The following is an 18,391-nucleotide window of genomic DNA, read 5'->3' as shown; positions in this document are numbered from 1 at the left end:
TACACAAATTGAAATAGGAAAGGAATTTCAGAATTGTTCATCTAGCCATAACTAATAAGGTAATAAAGAGAACTGCAAATGAATTGGAGCAAAAAATCTGTGCATGTTTCATAAAGCTTTCCTGAACCAGCCTTTTCTACAGTGGACCCCTGGTGATGAGGTAACGATTAGTGTGCTATGAGATGTGTAATGTGACAGTTTGAGTAGCTGCCTCTGTCTAGCAGTGGTGCTGACAGCCTTTGTGCAGTCTGGACTCACTGAAGTGCTTCGGCTTTATTCCTTTTGTATCTTGCTTCTTAATGGAGGTTATATTGAGTAGGAAGGAGGCCCTGAGCTGAATATATAATCACCATGGGAACTGAGGCTACAATCAATCCCTGGGAATGTGGCCCAAGGCCCCCACATGTCTATTGTCAAAGTCTTTCTTGTGCACTTTTCTGTATTCTGAATGGTTCTGAATTTGAGTGAGTGCATACATCTGCCCAGTGTGTGTACGTGTTTATAGGTTAGCTGATTTGTCCTTGAGGACAGAAGCAGAAGAAAACGTGGGACACTGATACAAACAATTTCACATCCTTTCTGGTTTGTGCCTGTCAACTAGGAATCAACTATAATCAAGTACAGTACAAGAAAAATAGTATCTGAAAAACTCTCCCCTTATCCCATGTAAGCCACCATGTCTTCCAGAATAAACTAAGTCCAGTATTTGTTATACTAGTAAAATCTGATTTTCTGTCTTCTACATCTTCATTTTCCCCCATCTAGATGACCCCAAATTGTGAATGTATGTTCCCTGGTCTTTCAGGGTACATGAATCTTGAATTGCTTCCCCATTTTGTTTTCCATTTAGTGCTTCTTGATTGACACTGGATTGATGTATACTGAAAACTTCTGCCTCTAGTGTCCAGTTACTCTCTACACCCTCCTGGAGATTCTATCTGCAGTGGTGACCAGCAGGGCCTTCCTTCTAGATAGAATCTATGTTCTAGATGTCCCCAGTAGTACCTGTAGCAAGGGGCCTAGTAAAGAACAAGGATGGGGCCATGATCTGAATGTGGGTAGCATCCTCCAAAGGTCCATATGTTAAAGACTTAGTCTCCAGGCTGGTACTCCTGGGAGGTGCTGTGAACATTTAGGAGATTAGGCCTAGTGGAAGGGCCTTAAGACATTTCAGGTATGTCCCTGAAGAGGACTGTAGGATGCTGGCCTGTCCCTTGTCTCTCTGCTTTCTGGTTGCTATTTGTTCTACCACATGCTTCTGCCTTAATGGGCCACCATCACCAGAGGCCCAAACAATGGGGCCAACCAATCTTGAACTTGAATTTCCAGAACCAGGAACCAAAATAAATTTCTTTTCACTTCATAAGTAGACTGTGTCAGGTATTTTTTTATAGTGATGTGCAGCTGACTATTACAGATGGAGATAGAGTTCAGCTTTTACCTTAATGTGGGAAAAATTCAATAAATATATTAAATGCAAATGTTTCAAATCATTTGGGTTCCAAGATATTTTTTTTTAAAGTCTCAAGCCTTGGGCTTTTTTTTTTTTTTTTTTTAGAGAGAGAGAGAGAGAGAGAATTTTTTTTAATATTTATTTTTTAGTTTTCGGCGGACACAACATCTTTGTTTGTATGTGGTGCTGAGGATCGAACCCTGGCTGCACGCATGCCAGGCGAGCACGCTACCGCTTGAGCCACATCCACAGCCCCTCCAAGATACTTTTCTTAATGGTTATATTCTTACAGTAGATTGAACATACTTTTAACATCTACTCATTTTTTTGTTATTTGAGAAAAGAATAGGAGATTCAGAATTGTCTGGAGATATTCTAGAAATTAGAGCATTGTTTTAGTGTCAGTTTCTAGGGAGAAAAGCTAGTCAAATCAGTTTGATTACCCATCTGCTTGCACCCTTCCTTCCCCCCCCCCCTTTGTTGATAGACCTTTATTTTATTTATTTATACACAGTGCTGAGAATTGAACCCAGTGCCTCACACATGCCAGGCAAGTGCACTATGGCTGAGCCCCAGCCCCACACCCTTCCCTTTTTGTCCCTTGCTGATTTCATAAAATTTGGATACAGAGATTTAATCCTAAAGTATACTTTTAAAGTTATTTTTTAAAAACTTCTTAACCATAAGATGAAAACTAAAACTATAAGATGGCACGACCTTCTTCTATTATTGATCTTTTAGTTTCAGTTTGTAATATGCAGATTTCTAACATGAACCCCTGTGACCCATGCCCTTGTAATTCCCTCCCCATAAAATCCCATTCTTGTGATTAAGTTACATGATAAGGCAAAGGTGAAGGGATTTTTCAGATGGTGTCAAAACCCCCTAATTGGTTGAGTGTAAGCTAATTTAATAGGAGATTATCCTGGGTGGACTTTAATTAGATGAGCTGTTGAATAGAATGTCTAGAACTAAAGAGTCTTCTGGCCTTGTAGAGGAAAGCCTCCAAGATCTCTACAGTAGCAAGGAAATGAATCATCCAGCAATCATGCACACTTGGGAGAAGACTCCAGCTTCAGATGAGATACCAACTCAGTCAACACATTGATTGCTGCTTTGTGAACCCCTGAGCAGACTGCTGACCTACAGAAACCATGAGATAATATATTGTTTTATTTTAAAAAAGTTTTTTCTTTTTTTAAAAAAATATTTATTTTAGTTGTAGGTGGGCACAATATCTTTATTTCATTTTTATGTGGCGCTGAGGATTGAACCCAGCGCCTCACATGTGCTAGGTGAGCACTCTACCATTGAGCCACAACCCCAGCCCCCCCAAATTCAGCTTTTTATTAAACATGTTACAAGAATTTAGTCAAAAAGACCAAAGCCTATGTCATCATCAGACTCCTCAGATTCTTCTTTCTTTGCTTCCACTTTCTTCTCAGCTAGGGCAGCTGTGGTGGAGGACCTCTTGCTGGTGTTATAGCCTACCAGCCCCTACAAATGAGGCTTCCAATATTGACATTGGCCAGGGCCTTTGCAAACAAACCAGGTCAAAAAGTTCAACATTTACACCAGCTGCTTTAATGAGGGTATTGATTTTATCCTCCTTGATGGTAACCTTGTCATCTTGCAGCATGAGGGCAGAGTATATGCAGGCCAGCTAGGAAACAGGACTCGGTGCTGATTGTGGGACTCTCTGCTAGATGTGGTGAAGTGAGGGCCTCACCCCAACGCAGCCTTAGCTTCCTGATGGGGACCAAGCACCTTGGCAGCAGCTGAGGAAAGCAACCTATTGTTTTAAGCTAGTAGGTTTGCATTAAATGTGATGCAGCAATAAAAAAAACCCAAAAGTTTAATTTCTAGAAGTTTTGATACCAAAAGCTCAGTCTTTGTCCCCAATGCCAATCTAATAATAATGACAGTTTTGAGAAAAAGGGAAAAGAAGTTTAATTGCTTTGCTAGCAAAGAAAAGCAATCCTCACACCACAGAGGCTGCCCTTTTGACAGGGAAAACAGGGGGCTTTAAAAAGGGGGATAAAAAAAGGACTGTTTTCCAAATCTTGTTATCAGTAGATCGAATTAATGTTTAACTGCTATCCTTGAAAGAGCTGTTGTTCCAGTCTCTAGGTCTGGAGTTTCTTTATTCTTGTGGACAGTGAATGGAAGTGCAGATAAGTCAGCTTAGGGCAGGAAAAATGTTAATCTTGTTTCCTCAGTAGTTGGGAAGGGGAAGAGGAAGAAGAGGGGGGAAAAGAAAACCACATCAGTTTTAAAATAAGCCACCAGTGGTCCAGCAGCAAGGTTTATATTCAAAGCATGATGTGGATTCATATTACACGAAAGGGTCCCCTGTTACAGTTTGGCTGGCTGTTGCAGAATAGCTGTTTTACCTTTCTTTATTGTTAGTCTCTTTCAATATGTCCTACAACTAACAGGGTTACACAGGGAAATAAACACTCCTAACACCAGGCTCTGAGCCTGTGTTGTGCATATGATAGACAAGGTGGGGGAGGATATAGTAGAGATATACACTCTTACTTTGATCTCCCATACCCTGCCCAAAATATAAATTTTCCCCATCACAGATTATTCTTTACCAAATTCTGTTAATTCTACCTCCAAAACATATCTTGAGTCAAAAATTCAATGCGCATTCCACCCTAAACAACTGTTCCTTATTGCCTACATAACTATGAGCCAGATTTTTGTTTTTCCAGCTTGTTTTCTTTTCCTCTTCTCTTTCCTGACCAGTCCACAGTGATATTACAACACTGAGAGGAGTTTATGTCACTTTTCTGTTTAAAATCCTTCAGTGGTTTCCCATTGTCCTTAAGATAATTTTCAGAATAATCTGGGCCTTCTCCAAAGTAATCTTGATCCTGTTTCCTCTATTTCACAATTTTCTACTGCTGCTGATATTCTTTTTGTTTTTCTTTGCCTAAAGGTCTTTATACATGTTCATTACCTGAAACTGGAATCTTCTTTGCCTAATTCTTCTTCTTCTTCTTTTTTTTTTTTTTTTTTTTGTGGTACTGGGGATTGAACCCAGTGGTACTCTACCATTGAGTCCATCCTCAGGCCTTTTTATTTTTATTTTGAGACAGGGTCTCACTAAGTTGCCCAGGCTGGCCTTGAACTTGTGATCTTCCTCAATCTCCCAAATTCCTGGGTTCTTTGCCTAATTCTTACTCAACTGTCAAGTCTTAATCAGAATCACTTCTCAGGGAAGCCTTCACAGATGCTCTGGCAGATACTATTGATGGCCCATCTGTTACCTATACCCAGCTAATGCTTCTATCCTTACACTGCAGGCGTGACCACTGCTAACTGCTCACACATGTACCTTTCTCCAGAGCTTTGGCTTTGGCTGAGGGAAAATGCCTTGTTGCAAAATGCCTGGAATTTTACTCTGAGAGGGCGACTTGAACCACTTATCAACTGTTAAGGGGGAAATGCTTCATCCTCCATGCCCAAGTGGGATAAACTCCAATCTGCCATTCATACTCCAGAGCTGTGGTATCAGGCTGAGCTGAGAGATCTTTTGAAATCAGATTCAGAATTCTCCCCTGCCTAAACCTGCTATTTTCACTCCCTTACACATTTCCTCTGTGAGTACTCCCTTAATGAACCACTTGCACAAGCATCTCCATCTCAGTCTGAGCTTCAAGAGGACCTTCCCATAGACATCCCCAATATAAATGACGCTCCCCATTATTGTCTCATACACTTTCATTTTCTTCATTGCTCTTCTCAAAATAGCAATTTTATATCTGCTTGTGGATTCATTCATTTTCTATTTCCTATTAGCCATGAGACTGATGAGCTGTGAGCTCTGTGAGGGTGGAAACATACCTGTTTCACCTACCACTGTGTCCTCACCAATAAGGCCAGGCCCAGTACCATGGGGAAGCTCACTGGTTGTTGAATGGATGAACCAATGTGCAAATTTGGTGTCTTTCTTCAGGATAAGAATAGCTGGCAGTGGATGCAAGGTCTTAAGTTTTCTCTTGGACCATGATTTGTATGAAACCCAGATGGTTCTCAAAGCCCTACTTGGGTTTAGTCTTTTGGTGGTACACTCTAACCAACTGAAGTGCCTGTCCACTGGCACCAAGGTAGATGTCTCTTCCTCTAGAGAGTACAAAATACCCTCTACACTAACAATAATATCTTCTATGATTCAAATAAATTACTTTAAGTCTATGTTCTTATAGAGATTTTATAATAATATGAGCCCTTTCAGTTGTTTGTTCATTGATATGTAAGATATTATTTAGTTTTTACTAGGAACAGGCACTCTTTTGGTCATTGTAGCTATAGCACTCAACAGCAGATGCCTACTCTTGTGAAGCTCACAGTTTACTGGGAAAAGAGAGTCAATTGATAAAGAAACAAGCGTGACAAGCAGTGATGAGTGCTCTGAGAAGTAAAGAAGGACAAGAGGTAGAGAGAGACTCTGTTCAACAGAGTCAGCAGGGAAAGCCTCTCCAGGCCTCATTGGAGTTCATAATTGCATAATTATAACCCAATAAAGAGTCATATAGTAATATTACAATAATGGTACTTCTTTATGTGTTTCTAACTGGAAGCACTTAGAAAACAAGGCTTTATTAACTTAGATTCTTCTGTCCCATGAAGAACCAGAAGGAGGAGGAAAAGAACAAATAATTATGAAAAAAAGGTGATATTTTGTTATTTGACTGATAGTGATGAGAAAACCCAGATTTGGGGACATAAGACCTTTGCCTAAGGCACAAAATAAATAAGTGTGAATTCCCACTCCTGGAATCAGCCTGAACAGTGACCCTAATTGAGGGCCTTTTGTTTCTTTTCTCCCATTATATTTTATTCTCTCTTTCTCGCTAAGGTACTAATCTGACTCAATTATCTTGGATTAAATATTTATAAGTAGAATTTTTATACATAAACTTCTGTGCTTAAAAAGTGTCATAACCAGATACAAACCTTAAAAATATTTTAATCTTATGAGCCACCATTAGTCAGTCAATGGTATTGTTGAACATTTATAATGTATTAAACAATGATCTCACCATGAATAAAGAAAATTAACGGAAACTATTTTCTTTTGCTTGTGCATTTGTTGTTTGTTTTTTATTGTTAACTGATGACCTAATGAATCAGGACTCATGAACTTGACAGTCTGTTTTATATCTGGGACAGAATCATTATAGATATTTATTTATTTTTTATAATAATGACAAATTTATTTCATGCTTTATAGTTCCTAAAACACATTCACATACATTATCTCAGTTTCCTCTTGCCATATAACTGTGTATTTGTGAGACAGATGAAACATCTTAATAGAGGTGTGGAAATCAGGGCCCTGACTGATAGCCCAAGTTTATAGCATTGGTATGGGAGAACTCCAAGACAAGAAACTGAAGTCATAACTTTAAATACAATGATCTTTCACTATCTGCTCTCAGTGAGAGGAGAAAAGGTGACATGGTCTGAAGAATCAGAGGTGTATCTGAGACCAGACGGATCCATTCTCTAGTATCTGCTGAGTCAAAGTCAGGGTTGACAGCATAGAAGGTGTGGGTTGGACAGATCTGTGGATCTCACACTGTGTCCCTCAAAAGGGTGATGCTGTGTGAGTACCTGCCCTTGGAATCAGAACCAGTATCTTTCCTAATCTTAATATTAAGCTAATTGAGAAAAGGTTTCTCTAGTAACTCTCTTCTGAAACATGTCAAAATGAATGAGACAATACTAAGCAAACCTTAGTAGCTTTATAACTTAAATTATTAACCAATGTGATTAGGAAACCATCCTTTGTTTGCTATTAACTTGTATCAAACAGTTGGATTTCCTGATGGCCCAATTGTTCCAGGTTTGTGGCATGCAGTTCTGTATGCTGCCTGGACCCTTCCTGATATAGGGTCCCTTCTGAACCAGAGATTCTACCATTCTAAGTCTTGGTAAAGAGAGAGTTTCCCAAATGCATGTAGCTGGCTACATAGGCAGTCAAACCATAACGGATCCCCAAAGCTTTACAACAATAACAACAACAACAACAATAATAATAATAATAATAATAATAAAAAGTTTGAAAAGACAAATAACCTAAAAATCCCCCTTGTTGTACTGTGACTGTTTTGCCAGCATCAGCATCTGTGATTTGGCATGGAATGTTTAATAAAAATGCAGTGCAGGGCTTAAGAGTGCTTCAATAGCTCTGCCTAGAGGTTCTTTTCACTCAATGAAACAGCAGATAGGAACTGAAAAGATAGAGCACATAAATAAGACCAAAAAGGTTTTATGTGAATTAAGCAGTATTCAGCTTTATACATTCTTTTAATATATATAAATAGTGTCTCAGTGTGTGCTTTTCTTGCATAGCTGTTCATTAGTGGCCATGAATTGCAGTTTTTATGTTTATAGGTTGCCCTCCAACCAATTAAGTGGAAAATGGGGGATTTTCCTCCCCCATGATTAATTGCTGAGCAATAGCCTGAAGAGTCTTCAGGGCATTGAGATTGATTTTTTGTACTTTTGGGTTGTAAGAAAAACTGGTTTAAGTACAGCATAATGGCTGCAGATTGCAATGTTGCTCATTAACAGAGCTCATGCTTTTGAAATTGGTGCTTAGGATTTTCCTTCAGGGGGAATCAGGCTGTAATGTCTATGTAGTTTTGCTACTAGACATTAGCTACCAAGGATATTAAAAGACAAGCAAAAAGTAGGCCTGTCAGTTTGTCTCAAATCATTCAGCTTCTAAGATAAGCAGAACTTCCTCAGGCATAAAAAGAGAGTTTGAATGATTCATGAAATCCTTTCTCCACATTAAAAATGAAGGAATGGAACTGGGGTTTTAGCTCAGTGGAAGAGCACTTGCTTAACATGTGTGAGGCACTGGGTTCAACTCTCAGCACCACATATAAATAAACAAAATAAAGTCCATCAACAACTAAAAAGTATTTTTTAAAAAATGAAGGAATGAAGGAAATGACAAGCAAAATGATTCATTTATTCACAGCACATAAATGAAACTTCTTTGGGAAAATATATGCTGTGCACATGTACATATATGTATGTATACATGCACACATATACCTGCATGCATATACAGAGAATTCAAATGCTTTCTCATATATAACTATCTAGAGACTTTAAAACCAGTCTCTACATTATGTGTAACGTAGGATTAATTTTTTTTTTGAGGAAAAAGGAAAAAGGTTTATTCTTTGCTAGCAAAGGAGAAACACAGAGGACTCCTGTCCCAAAGGCTGTGATTCTGCCCATCAAAGGGGGCTTTGACAGAGGTGATTAAAGGCTACATTCCACATGTTCTCTGTCGAAGTTGTAATTCACTTGTTAATTTAAGAGATAGTAATTTCTGGGATCTTCTGGTACCATCCCCAAAGTCTGGATTACTTTGTTCCTATTGTGGGTGTATGTTCAAGGACAAATAACTCTGCCTAGGCTGGGGAGAGAAAGTTAATCCTGTTTCCTCTGAAATAGTGCAGGATTAAATTTAATGACACATTTATTTGATTTTTAGACAACTTGTGCTTATTTTACATTAAATATTATATATGTATTTTTCTTTATAAATATTTCATTTGGCTTAGCATTGACATAACAATAATATAACATGATACCTTTGATTTTTAAACAGGTAGGGACATTGCATTCATGAATTACATGGCTCCTTTCTGGGTGATTAGAGAGAGGATGTTATCTTTAGTAATGTGTCAATGTTATGATTTTAAATGTCTAAATGATAATTTGGTGATCTTTTACATTTGTGTTTTGGTTCCTACAATGCTTTAATATGTTGGGCTTATCAAGGTCGCAAGACCAATTTATATACCTACAGGTAGGTTAGTATGACTGTGTTTCTATGGAGAATTAGGCATATATTTTTATCATCATTATTGTATGTATAACTAATAGTTTATATATGGCTAATAATCTGTCTTAATTTGAGTTTCTATAAAAAATTACCATAGATTGGGTGGCTTAAACAACATTTATTTCTCACTGGTCTGGAGGCTGGGAAATCAAAGATCAAGGTGCTGGCAGATCCAGTTTTGGTGAAGGGCTACATCCTGGTTTGTAGACAGCCAGCTGTCTTCTTGTATCCACATAAGACTAAGAATAGAGAGGAAGCTAGCTCTCTCCTACCTATGTCTTATTTAAAGTCTACTAGTCTTATTTAAAGTCTACTAAGGTCACAAGGACCTTACCCTCATGATCTCATCTAAACTTAATTACCTCCTAAAGGTTCCATCTCCAAAACCAGCACTGTTGGAATTAGGACTTCAACTTGTGAATTTTAGAGGGATACAAATATTCAGTTCATAAAGAAACTGCTCAATTTACTTACCAGTTTATAGTTTTCCATGAAACCTTTCTCTCTCAGTCCTTACAATATAGCTTAGTGATATATCAAGCAATTAAAGGTTGAGCATCACTAATCCCCAAACCCTAAACCTGAAATGCTCCAAAATCTGAAACTATGAGCACCAACATGACATCACAAGTGAAAAATTCCACACCTGACCTCATGTGACAAATGAGTCAAGATGCAATCATACTAAAATATCGCATAAAATTGCTTTCAGGCTATGTGCATAAGGAATGTATGAAACATAAAAGAATTTCATGTTTAGAATTGAGACACCCCCCAAAAAATATCTCCTTGTGTACATGCAAATATTCCAAAATTCAAAATAATCTGAAATCCGAAGCTCTTTTGGTCCTAAACATTTTGAATAAGGGACACTCAACGTGTATTATCTTTACTCTCCTGTAGAGGAGGAAATGGAGGCTCTGAGAAGTTAAGAAACTTTCCTAATAACACATCTCTTATAAAAAATCAAGGTGAGATGCTAAAAGAGCCCAGAGCTATGACTTCATTGTGTACTTTATTGGACTCTACTGTCCTGAAGCTCCCAAGATGACTGCCTAAGGAATCTTTTGAGAAAAATTAGCCTTCAAATTTATAATACTGAAGGCCCGAGTTCATTTAACATAATGAAGAAAAACGCATTCAGGGAGATTCTCCAAATCATCCCTATTCTGCTTAAGAGGATCAATAAAGAAATGGGTGTAGTCTTTATGGGCATACTGGTCTGCAAATAGAATTTTATCATTTAAACCACTAATATAATTTTCAACAATATCTAAGTGGTCTTTATTAAGCATCTGTACACTTATTATTTTCCTTTATTGGATTATCTTTTTAAAAAATATTTTTTAGTTAATAGTTGGACACAATATCTTAATTTGTTTATTTATTTTTATGTGATGCTGAGGATCGGACCCAGTGCTTCACACCTGAAAGGCAAGCGCTCTACCACTGAGCTACTACCCCAGCCCTTATTGAATTATCTTAATAATGCTCATATGAATCCTTTGAGGATGTTATTATTTACTGGCCCCATCTTAGAGATGAATATAAATCATTGCTTTAACTAGGCAAAAATAAAAAAAGCATAGTCTCTATGGATGAATCCTCAAAGTAACAACATGCAGAACTCTCAGCTTTAGAGGGTTAAAGAAATTTCAAGATGGCAAGCAGTAAAGACTCTGAAAGAAAAGGACAGGGACTTTAAAAAAACATTGTTTTTCTCAGAATACTATTAATAACCAGCAGAAAAGCATTTTTATAGCGAAAGAGTCACTGTCTGCAGCCTGACTCAACATACTGTCTGGATTCAACCAATCAGGACACCACTTCACTATGGAGCATTTGTGGATTTAGTTTTAAAATGCTATATTTCCTCTATTCCCTGAGGCTTCATTCCAGGGTTGAACCCCTCCCTGTTCTGTGTTTGATAGTAAAATCAGCTTAGTGCTCACTCAGTCTCAGAGACTATTTTGCCTTCATGTTGTTATTACCACACCATTCATACAGTAATTCAAATGGGCAACTTATTTTAAAAAAAAATTGTTGAGAGCCACAGCGGGAAGGGGCCCCAGCAAACTTTCAGACTGCCAGCTGATGATTGGCTCACAGCGGCCCCAGCAACATCTAGCTGATTGGCTCCTCTGCAGTGATGCTCATTGGGCTGTTTCCCCTCCCTTTCAGAAGGAGCTGCTCATTGGGGGACTTTTTTTGGCTCTGCCCATGCGACCCAGCCAGTCGGCCTCAAGAGCAGGAGGAGTGGGGGAGGTGGAGAGGCTTATGGGAAGCCCATGGTGGCAGTTGGGCTCTGAGGGTTTTTCCTGAGGAGCTGTTTTGTTTGGTGCGTGTGGTTCTAAAAATAAAGTTCCTTTCTTTTGACAAGTGGCTCCTGAATTGTGCCCAGCCAGACTGCAGCAAAAAATGGCAGCCAGTGGGCTAGGGGTGTAGCTCAGGGGTAGAGTGCTTGCCTAGTGTGAGGTCCTGGGTTCAATCCCTAGTATCATTAAAGTTAAAATAGTAAAAATAAAATAGCAACCAGAAAACATTTAAGTAAAGATGTATTTAGTTATTCATTTACTCATTTTTTGAGTCCCTACTCTGTGCCAAGCTGCCATGCTAAAACCTTGAATTTCTAGCCTGGTGACATGAAGCCTGTTCTCATGGGGTGCATAATCTAGTCATCAAGACAGATACCAAATAAGGAGTCAAATACATAAATATAATGCTGAGATTGTGACGTGTGCTAAGAAGGAAAGGTGGCCAGTGCTGTAAATTGGCAAGTGGGAATTTGGCCTAGTCAGGGAGGTTGGCAAAGGCTCCTCTGAGGAAAACATCCTCCAAGCCAAAAAAGGAGGGAAAGCATTATGGGAAGGGAATCAGGCCGAGGGCTTGGCAGAGGCTGTCTGGAGGGAGGAAGGGGAAGAAGACCCCATGGAGGCCAGTGTGTGCAGCTGGGAATGGCAGGATCTGGTGGGTTAGGTGGTCTTCATTCTAAGAAGTGGAAGGCCTTAATTTGTTTTTCACAAGGCAACTCTGACTGCTATATGTAAAAAATGGGTTGAAGAGTGAATGCTGTCAGAGTGACCGGTGAGGTCACTGTTACTATAGTCCATGGAAGACTAATCTACTTCAGAAAATGCAATTTTTTTTTTTTTGTATTTTGTTTAGAGACAGGGTCTCACTGAGTTACTTAGTGCCTCACTATTCATGAGGCTGGCTTTAAACTCGTGATCATCCCCTCTCAGCCTCCTGAGCCACTGGAATTACAGGCGAGGGCTACCGAGCCCTGCTCAAAAGATGCAAATTTTAATGTATGCAGTTAGAAAGTATCTCAGAGACACATGTATGACTGCCCGTATGGTGTGACCCTACATTGTGTACAACCAGAGAAATGAAAAGTTGTGCTGCAATTGTGCAGAATGAATCAAAATGCATTCTGCTGTCATATATACCTAATTAAAATACATAAATTAATTGATAATTAAAATAAAAGAAAGTATCACAGATGGGTTCTCAACCCAGCTTATCATGTGCTGTTCTCTCTTTTCTTTATTTCCCTGATGTTCAGATTTTCTCCTTTAGTCCCTGATGTGCAGTATCATTTATAATGAGGCCAGCTCTTAAAATAGGTTGAATGCATCAAGGGATAAAGGGATAGGCAAAAAGTTATTTATTATACTGTCATGCTGTTTGTGAGAGAAAAATGGTAAACTTTGGAGCAGTGCCATATGCAAAAACTAATAAATTTTTTTTTCTGTCCATGCACTTTTTATTCTGAAGTAGAATGATGCAGCATTAGTTGACATTTTCAGCTTGCATTACACCACCAATCAAGTAATATATACTACTTGTCCAGTCGCAAATCCCAAGAATAGTTCATCCCAGCCCATCAGAAGGCACTAACAAATATCATCTATTTAATTTCCACTGAAATTATTTCCAATTCTATTTTCACTCATAAGCTTCCCAATCCATAGTGAACTAGTACAATCTATTAGAAACCTTTTTTTTTTTTTTTGTAATGCTAGGGATGAAATACAGTCTCACGCTTTTATGCACTCTTACCACTGAGCTATGTCCCCAACCCTTTTGAGAGATAATTTTATGCTTCTTTCACTTAATCTAATGATAAGCCACCTTTCCACTTTCCCCAAAGCATATTTATTTCCTCCAAAATGCCTATCTATTAAGATACTCACATTAACCTGTTGCTTTCTAAATCTCTGTAGCTGCCCCATACTGTCCATTACATATAACCCTCCGACTTCCCTGTATTTTCAAGATGCTGGGGAACCTCCACCTTTTTAAGCATATAGCAAATCAACTGAAGACGGTTAAGTTTTTGAGTCACTAAACAGTAGCAACATCAAAAATACAAGAGCACAAAACCATCTTTATTTATTTTCCATTAGTTTAAATTCTTGAGGGGTACAGCATCACATGGATTCTGTGTCCAATGGCCTTAGTAGGAAGAAGGTTGCTTTGGAATTTGGCCCAAACCATGTCACTGTTTCCATGGACACAAGTTACCTTTCCCCAGATTACTTTAGTTTTGTTTGGTTTGCCACCAAGAGTCACAGTATTGGTTTTTGCATTGTACACATAAACACATCTCTTGCCCAAGTAGAACTTGGTTTCTACTCTGGCATAAACACTTTCAATTTTTAGAAGAACTGTGTGCCCCCTTTGGTTCCGGAAACCCCACTTATAGCCAGCAAAAATAGCTTTGCACCACAGCCTTCCAGACACATTTGCCTTTTAGAAATCCTGTTCCCAGCAGGCCTCCTCAGGCTCCAAGGTGGCAGGAAGAGCTAAATGTTTTAATAAATGTTTAATGTATATGAATAAATGACTAATACATGTTTTTAATACAATACATTGTGCTTAATATCTCCTGCTTCTTGTGCCATGTATACATTTTCTGATGTTACTGAAATAATTTTCTTGAAAAGTGACATGTTGAAGTGGTTCTATGAGTCATAACTTTAAATGTCCTCAGTTTCTGCTTTCCTAGTATGTTGGGTAAGGGCCTGTGCTCTAGACAGGCTGCTGGTTTGAGTCACTTTTGCTTACCTCACTAGCTTTCCTGATAGGGATATTGGGAGAAATAGGGGTTTTTTTTTTGTTGTTGTTGTTGTTGTTTGTTTGTTTTTTCCTTGGCAAGCAGATTGAAGGCTTATTTTATTTCAGTGATACTGAGGCTTCTGTATACAGACAAGAGAAGGGGGACTTTATTTTGAGGTTCCTTCCTACTTTGATGGTCCTGATAATTTCCTTCTTCTTGGCCTGGAGGCCCTGCTCACTAAGCTTGCACACTTCCTGGCTCTGGAGCTGCTGGCCTCAGCCTTGTCTGCTTTCAGCTTATAGATGTGTTCCCATAGTCCTCTTGTTTTTGAACACAATGCCTTTTACCTTCAGTGAAGATTAATGATTAATGGTATCATAGCAGCCTGGGCAGAAACCCCATCCTCCTCAGTCTGGTGACCTTCTCTGGCATTCGGGCATTGGCTGTACCCCACTTGCTTACCTATGCCCATATGCCTGATCTTCCTGCAGGCCAATGTGTTTTCCCATCATTCAGTCAGGGAACAGTCACAGGCTTAAGGATAACCAGCCTATCCTTGATCAGCTTCTGGATCTGCTGACAGGAACTGATGTTGTGATTTCATTGGGTCCAAAAAGACCTTCTTTTTGCCATAGTGGAGGACCCTGGAGGCCAACTTCTTCTGAAGCCTGAGCATACTTGTGACTGTGGTCATGGCCAATTAAATAGATTAATACACATTAAAGCACTTAGTGTGTTGCCTGGCACATAATAAATGTTCGATAAATGATGGCTTTTGCTTTATTATTACTTTCCCCCCCCCATTTTTTCTAATAAATGTCTTGTTATATGCACAGTTGTTTTTAGACTAAAAGTATAATCAGCATAAAATATTAGCAAGCTTATCTCTGGATGCTGGGATGATGATTTTATCTGCTTCTTTATACTTCAATGTATTTTTCTGTTTTAAGAATAAACATGCATTGTTTTAACACAGGAAGTGTTCTTTTAAATTGTCTTGGGACTGGGGATATAGCTCAGTGGTAGAGCACTTGCCTAGCATGTGTGAGGCCCTGGGTTCAAACACCAGCATGACATAAAAATAAATGAATAAAATAAAACTATTTTTTAAAAAAAGCTCCAAGCTGATAGTATCAATAACATATATTTGTATTTTTGTGCTGTAGGTAGCAGAAAGTCTTTAATTACCTTAGGAATGTATAAACATTCCTGGAATGATAGAAACTGATAGTTGTTTTAATACTCCTGCTAGCCATTTTGCTAACACTGTGGAGGCCCTACAAATTAATATCAGTTAGTAGCCAGTGGAGTCATTATTTTAAAAAAATTAGAGTAGTTTTAAAAAGAGATTAAACATCATATATTGAGACAGATTATCAATAGGAACAAGAATCATGGTGTGAAAATTTGATGTTGTGGATTTCTGAGAAGTACATTGAGACCTAACTCCACCCTTCCCTTAGAAAACTAGTAATATCACCACTTACTCCTCTAGCAGAACAGCAAAAAGCAGAAATATAAGAAGGAATATAACTTCACTATTTACAGTCCTGAGTTTCAGTAGATTGGTTTTAAAATTGTCTCACTACCTCACCATGACCATGGCCATATTTCAGGTCCATGAGGGGAAATGACACAGGAAGAAGACAGGCTGAGACTGATGGTTTAAGACTTTCAGGCATGCATCTGTGGTCTGACAAAATCAGATTTACTGTCCCCACACAACAAGGGAGAGCATGCCTACATAAGGAGGGAAGCATCTCTGGTGAGGACTGAGATCCCTCTGAAGGATTCTGTGGATGGTATTGGGGAGGCAGATATCAATCCCATGTTGGTTGCTGTTTCTGCAGGGGGCTCAATAGGCATGAACCAAGGGTTGGGTGCTATCATGAGGTTAGGGTGATTTAGCAATTAGGATTCTCCCATAAGTGGTGAGAATCATAAAATGGGTCAAAGACATCACTAGAAAGAAATAGTTATTCAAAGAAAGGGTTGCTTTGGCATTTTACAGTCACCATATGCTCCCTTTCCAAACATGCTCCCTATTGACTTTGCAGCCAGATTTATCTCTTTTTCAATGAATCTTCTTTTTCTTTCATTGTCAATTGAAGCTGATTTTTCATCTTTCAGTTCTGGAACAAGAAGCAGTGGGGTCATTTGGGGAGGGAAGTTGGGAAATTCCCTCTGTCATTCAGCTGACTCTCCTTCAAACTCTGCAATATCTAGATCTTGGTTTTAGATCCTCCCATCATCATTGGTGACTTTGACCTTCATACCCATCCTCTGATGCAATATTTCTATCATAACTCAAAAGAGAATACTGAAAGCATGCTTATAAAGTCATAAACTTGCTTTTGAAAGCATGCTTATAAAGTTATAAATTGTCTAATCCAGTCATCCATAAAGTCCTGCCCCTCCACAAGACTTTCTAGATGATTGGATTGAACAAGTTATGAAAACTAAATGCCTGCCAGGCCCAAATGCCTTAAATAAAGCAGCTCAGCCAGTTCTTTCTGATGTTACCATACTATGATCTTTGCTATAACCAAATCGTGTCTCTCTCCCGATATACACCTTCCATATTTAAAGCACTTGAGTGGCTTTTTAAAGTACTTAAAATAAAACACAGATATCCTAATGATGTGGGCCCTAACTCTCCAAATCCCATCTGCCACTCCCCAGAGCTCACCACACTGGCCTTTTCCTATCCTTAATATCAGCCTTGTTTCTGCACCCAGGCCTTTGCTACAATGTGTTTGGATGCTCTTAGAGAGAGATCACAACCAGGATAACTCCTTTTCTCATCATTCAAGTCTCAGCTTAAAATTTATCTTTTCAAAGAGCTCTTCCTTGTCAATCCTACTTAATACCTATCTCCAGCTCAGTCTCTCTATCTCATTATCTTGTTTTTAAATCTAATTTATCACTAAGATAATTTTTTGTTTACTTATTTTATGTCTTTGTTTCCCATTAATGTGAGTTCTTGAGGGCAGAATCTTAATCTGTACCACCAGCACCTATAACAACATCTGGCCCACAAGAGGTGCTCAATGGATATCTCTTGAATGAATGAATGGATGGATGTTTGGGCACCTTTTTTTCAAGTGACACCATTATGTTGGCTGCATCTGAAGGGAACAGAAATATTGTCTGTTAGGCTTGTCGTGGCAGAACAGTGACCTATGAGTGATCTGCATGAAAAATCTGCCCAACAGTGTGCTACAGATGGCATGTAACTATCAGATCCAATCAGATTTACATTAAAGCTATTTTGAATCCAAAATGTATGGAGAAGGCAATATAAATATGTAATAGCAAAAGAAGCAGAGTTAACAGAAAAGCAGATAGCAAGGAAAATAGACACATTTCTTCCATAATTCAAGACGAGAACACTGAAAGGATGCTCATAAAATAATTTTTGAGTGGACTCAAAAATGACAATGTTACTAGCATTTGGATTAACTCTGGGTCGCTAAAGATATTTAGAATGTCAGCTGAATCCTAAACGATAAACATTTGTCCGGTTTTCTTTGTTGCTGTATTTTTCATTAAAAATTGATTGTTTTGTTTGTTTGTTTTGTCACATGACAGAATGTTTGATAGAGACCAAATTGTAGAGATGTAAAAGCCCTCAAAAAGCTAGGGTGATGGGCCTAATATAATATATTAAGATTTCATAAGAACAAGCATAAAACCTCACCCTTCATGTCCAAAAAACTGGCTGAATGGACATGAGATCAGTGGAAGATAGGACTAAATAGCAATCTAAGAGCATTTTCTTTTGCAACTCCAAATTGAATGTACTAAATAAATCAATAGTATGATGACTAAAAAGAAGTGATTCCATCTAAGGTGATTTTTAATAAAACTACAGTGTTCTATGCTGAAGAAGAGATTCTCAGCCTCCATCTTGCACATCTAGCTGCACCTGGAATATGGTTGTCAGCTCTGGGTACACACTTTAGGAGAACTTCCATGTGAGAAGGCCCCA

At 38.5% G+C, this 18,391-nt stretch overlaps 1 protein-coding gene and 1 pseudogene across 1 annotated transcript; both read right to left on the bottom strand.

Moving 5' to 3' along the window:
* Nucleotides 1-2,821: 2,821 nt before the first annotated feature.
* On the bottom strand, nt 2,822-13,573 carry LOC124106522 (large ribosomal subunit protein P1-like; annotated as a pseudogene).
* Nucleotides 13,574-13,748: 175 nt separating this feature from the next.
* On the bottom strand, nt 13,749-14,909 carry LOC124106521 (large ribosomal subunit protein eL33-like). Its single transcript, XM_058585485.1, has 3 exons — nt 14,863-14,909; nt 14,409-14,421; nt 13,749-14,090 (listed from the first exon to the last, which is right to left on the bottom strand). The coding sequence occupies exons 1-3, from the start codon at nt 14,907-14,909 to the stop codon at nt 13,749-13,751; spliced, it is 402 nt and encodes a 133-aa protein (XP_058441468.1).
* Nucleotides 14,910-18,391: the final 3,482 nt, after the last annotated feature.

Source organism: Marmota monax, unplaced genomic scaffold (genome assembly GCF_021218885.2).
Source record: "Marmota monax isolate L192 unplaced genomic scaffold, Marmota_monax_Labrador192_F-V1.1 WCK01_AAM20220418_F8-fsc00065, whole genome shotgun sequence".
Taxonomy (NCBI): domain Eukaryota; kingdom Metazoa; phylum Chordata; class Mammalia; order Rodentia; family Sciuridae; genus Marmota; species Marmota monax.
The sequence above is the reverse complement of the archived record's forward strand: the minus strand, read 5'-3'. Positions and strand labels throughout refer to the sequence as shown.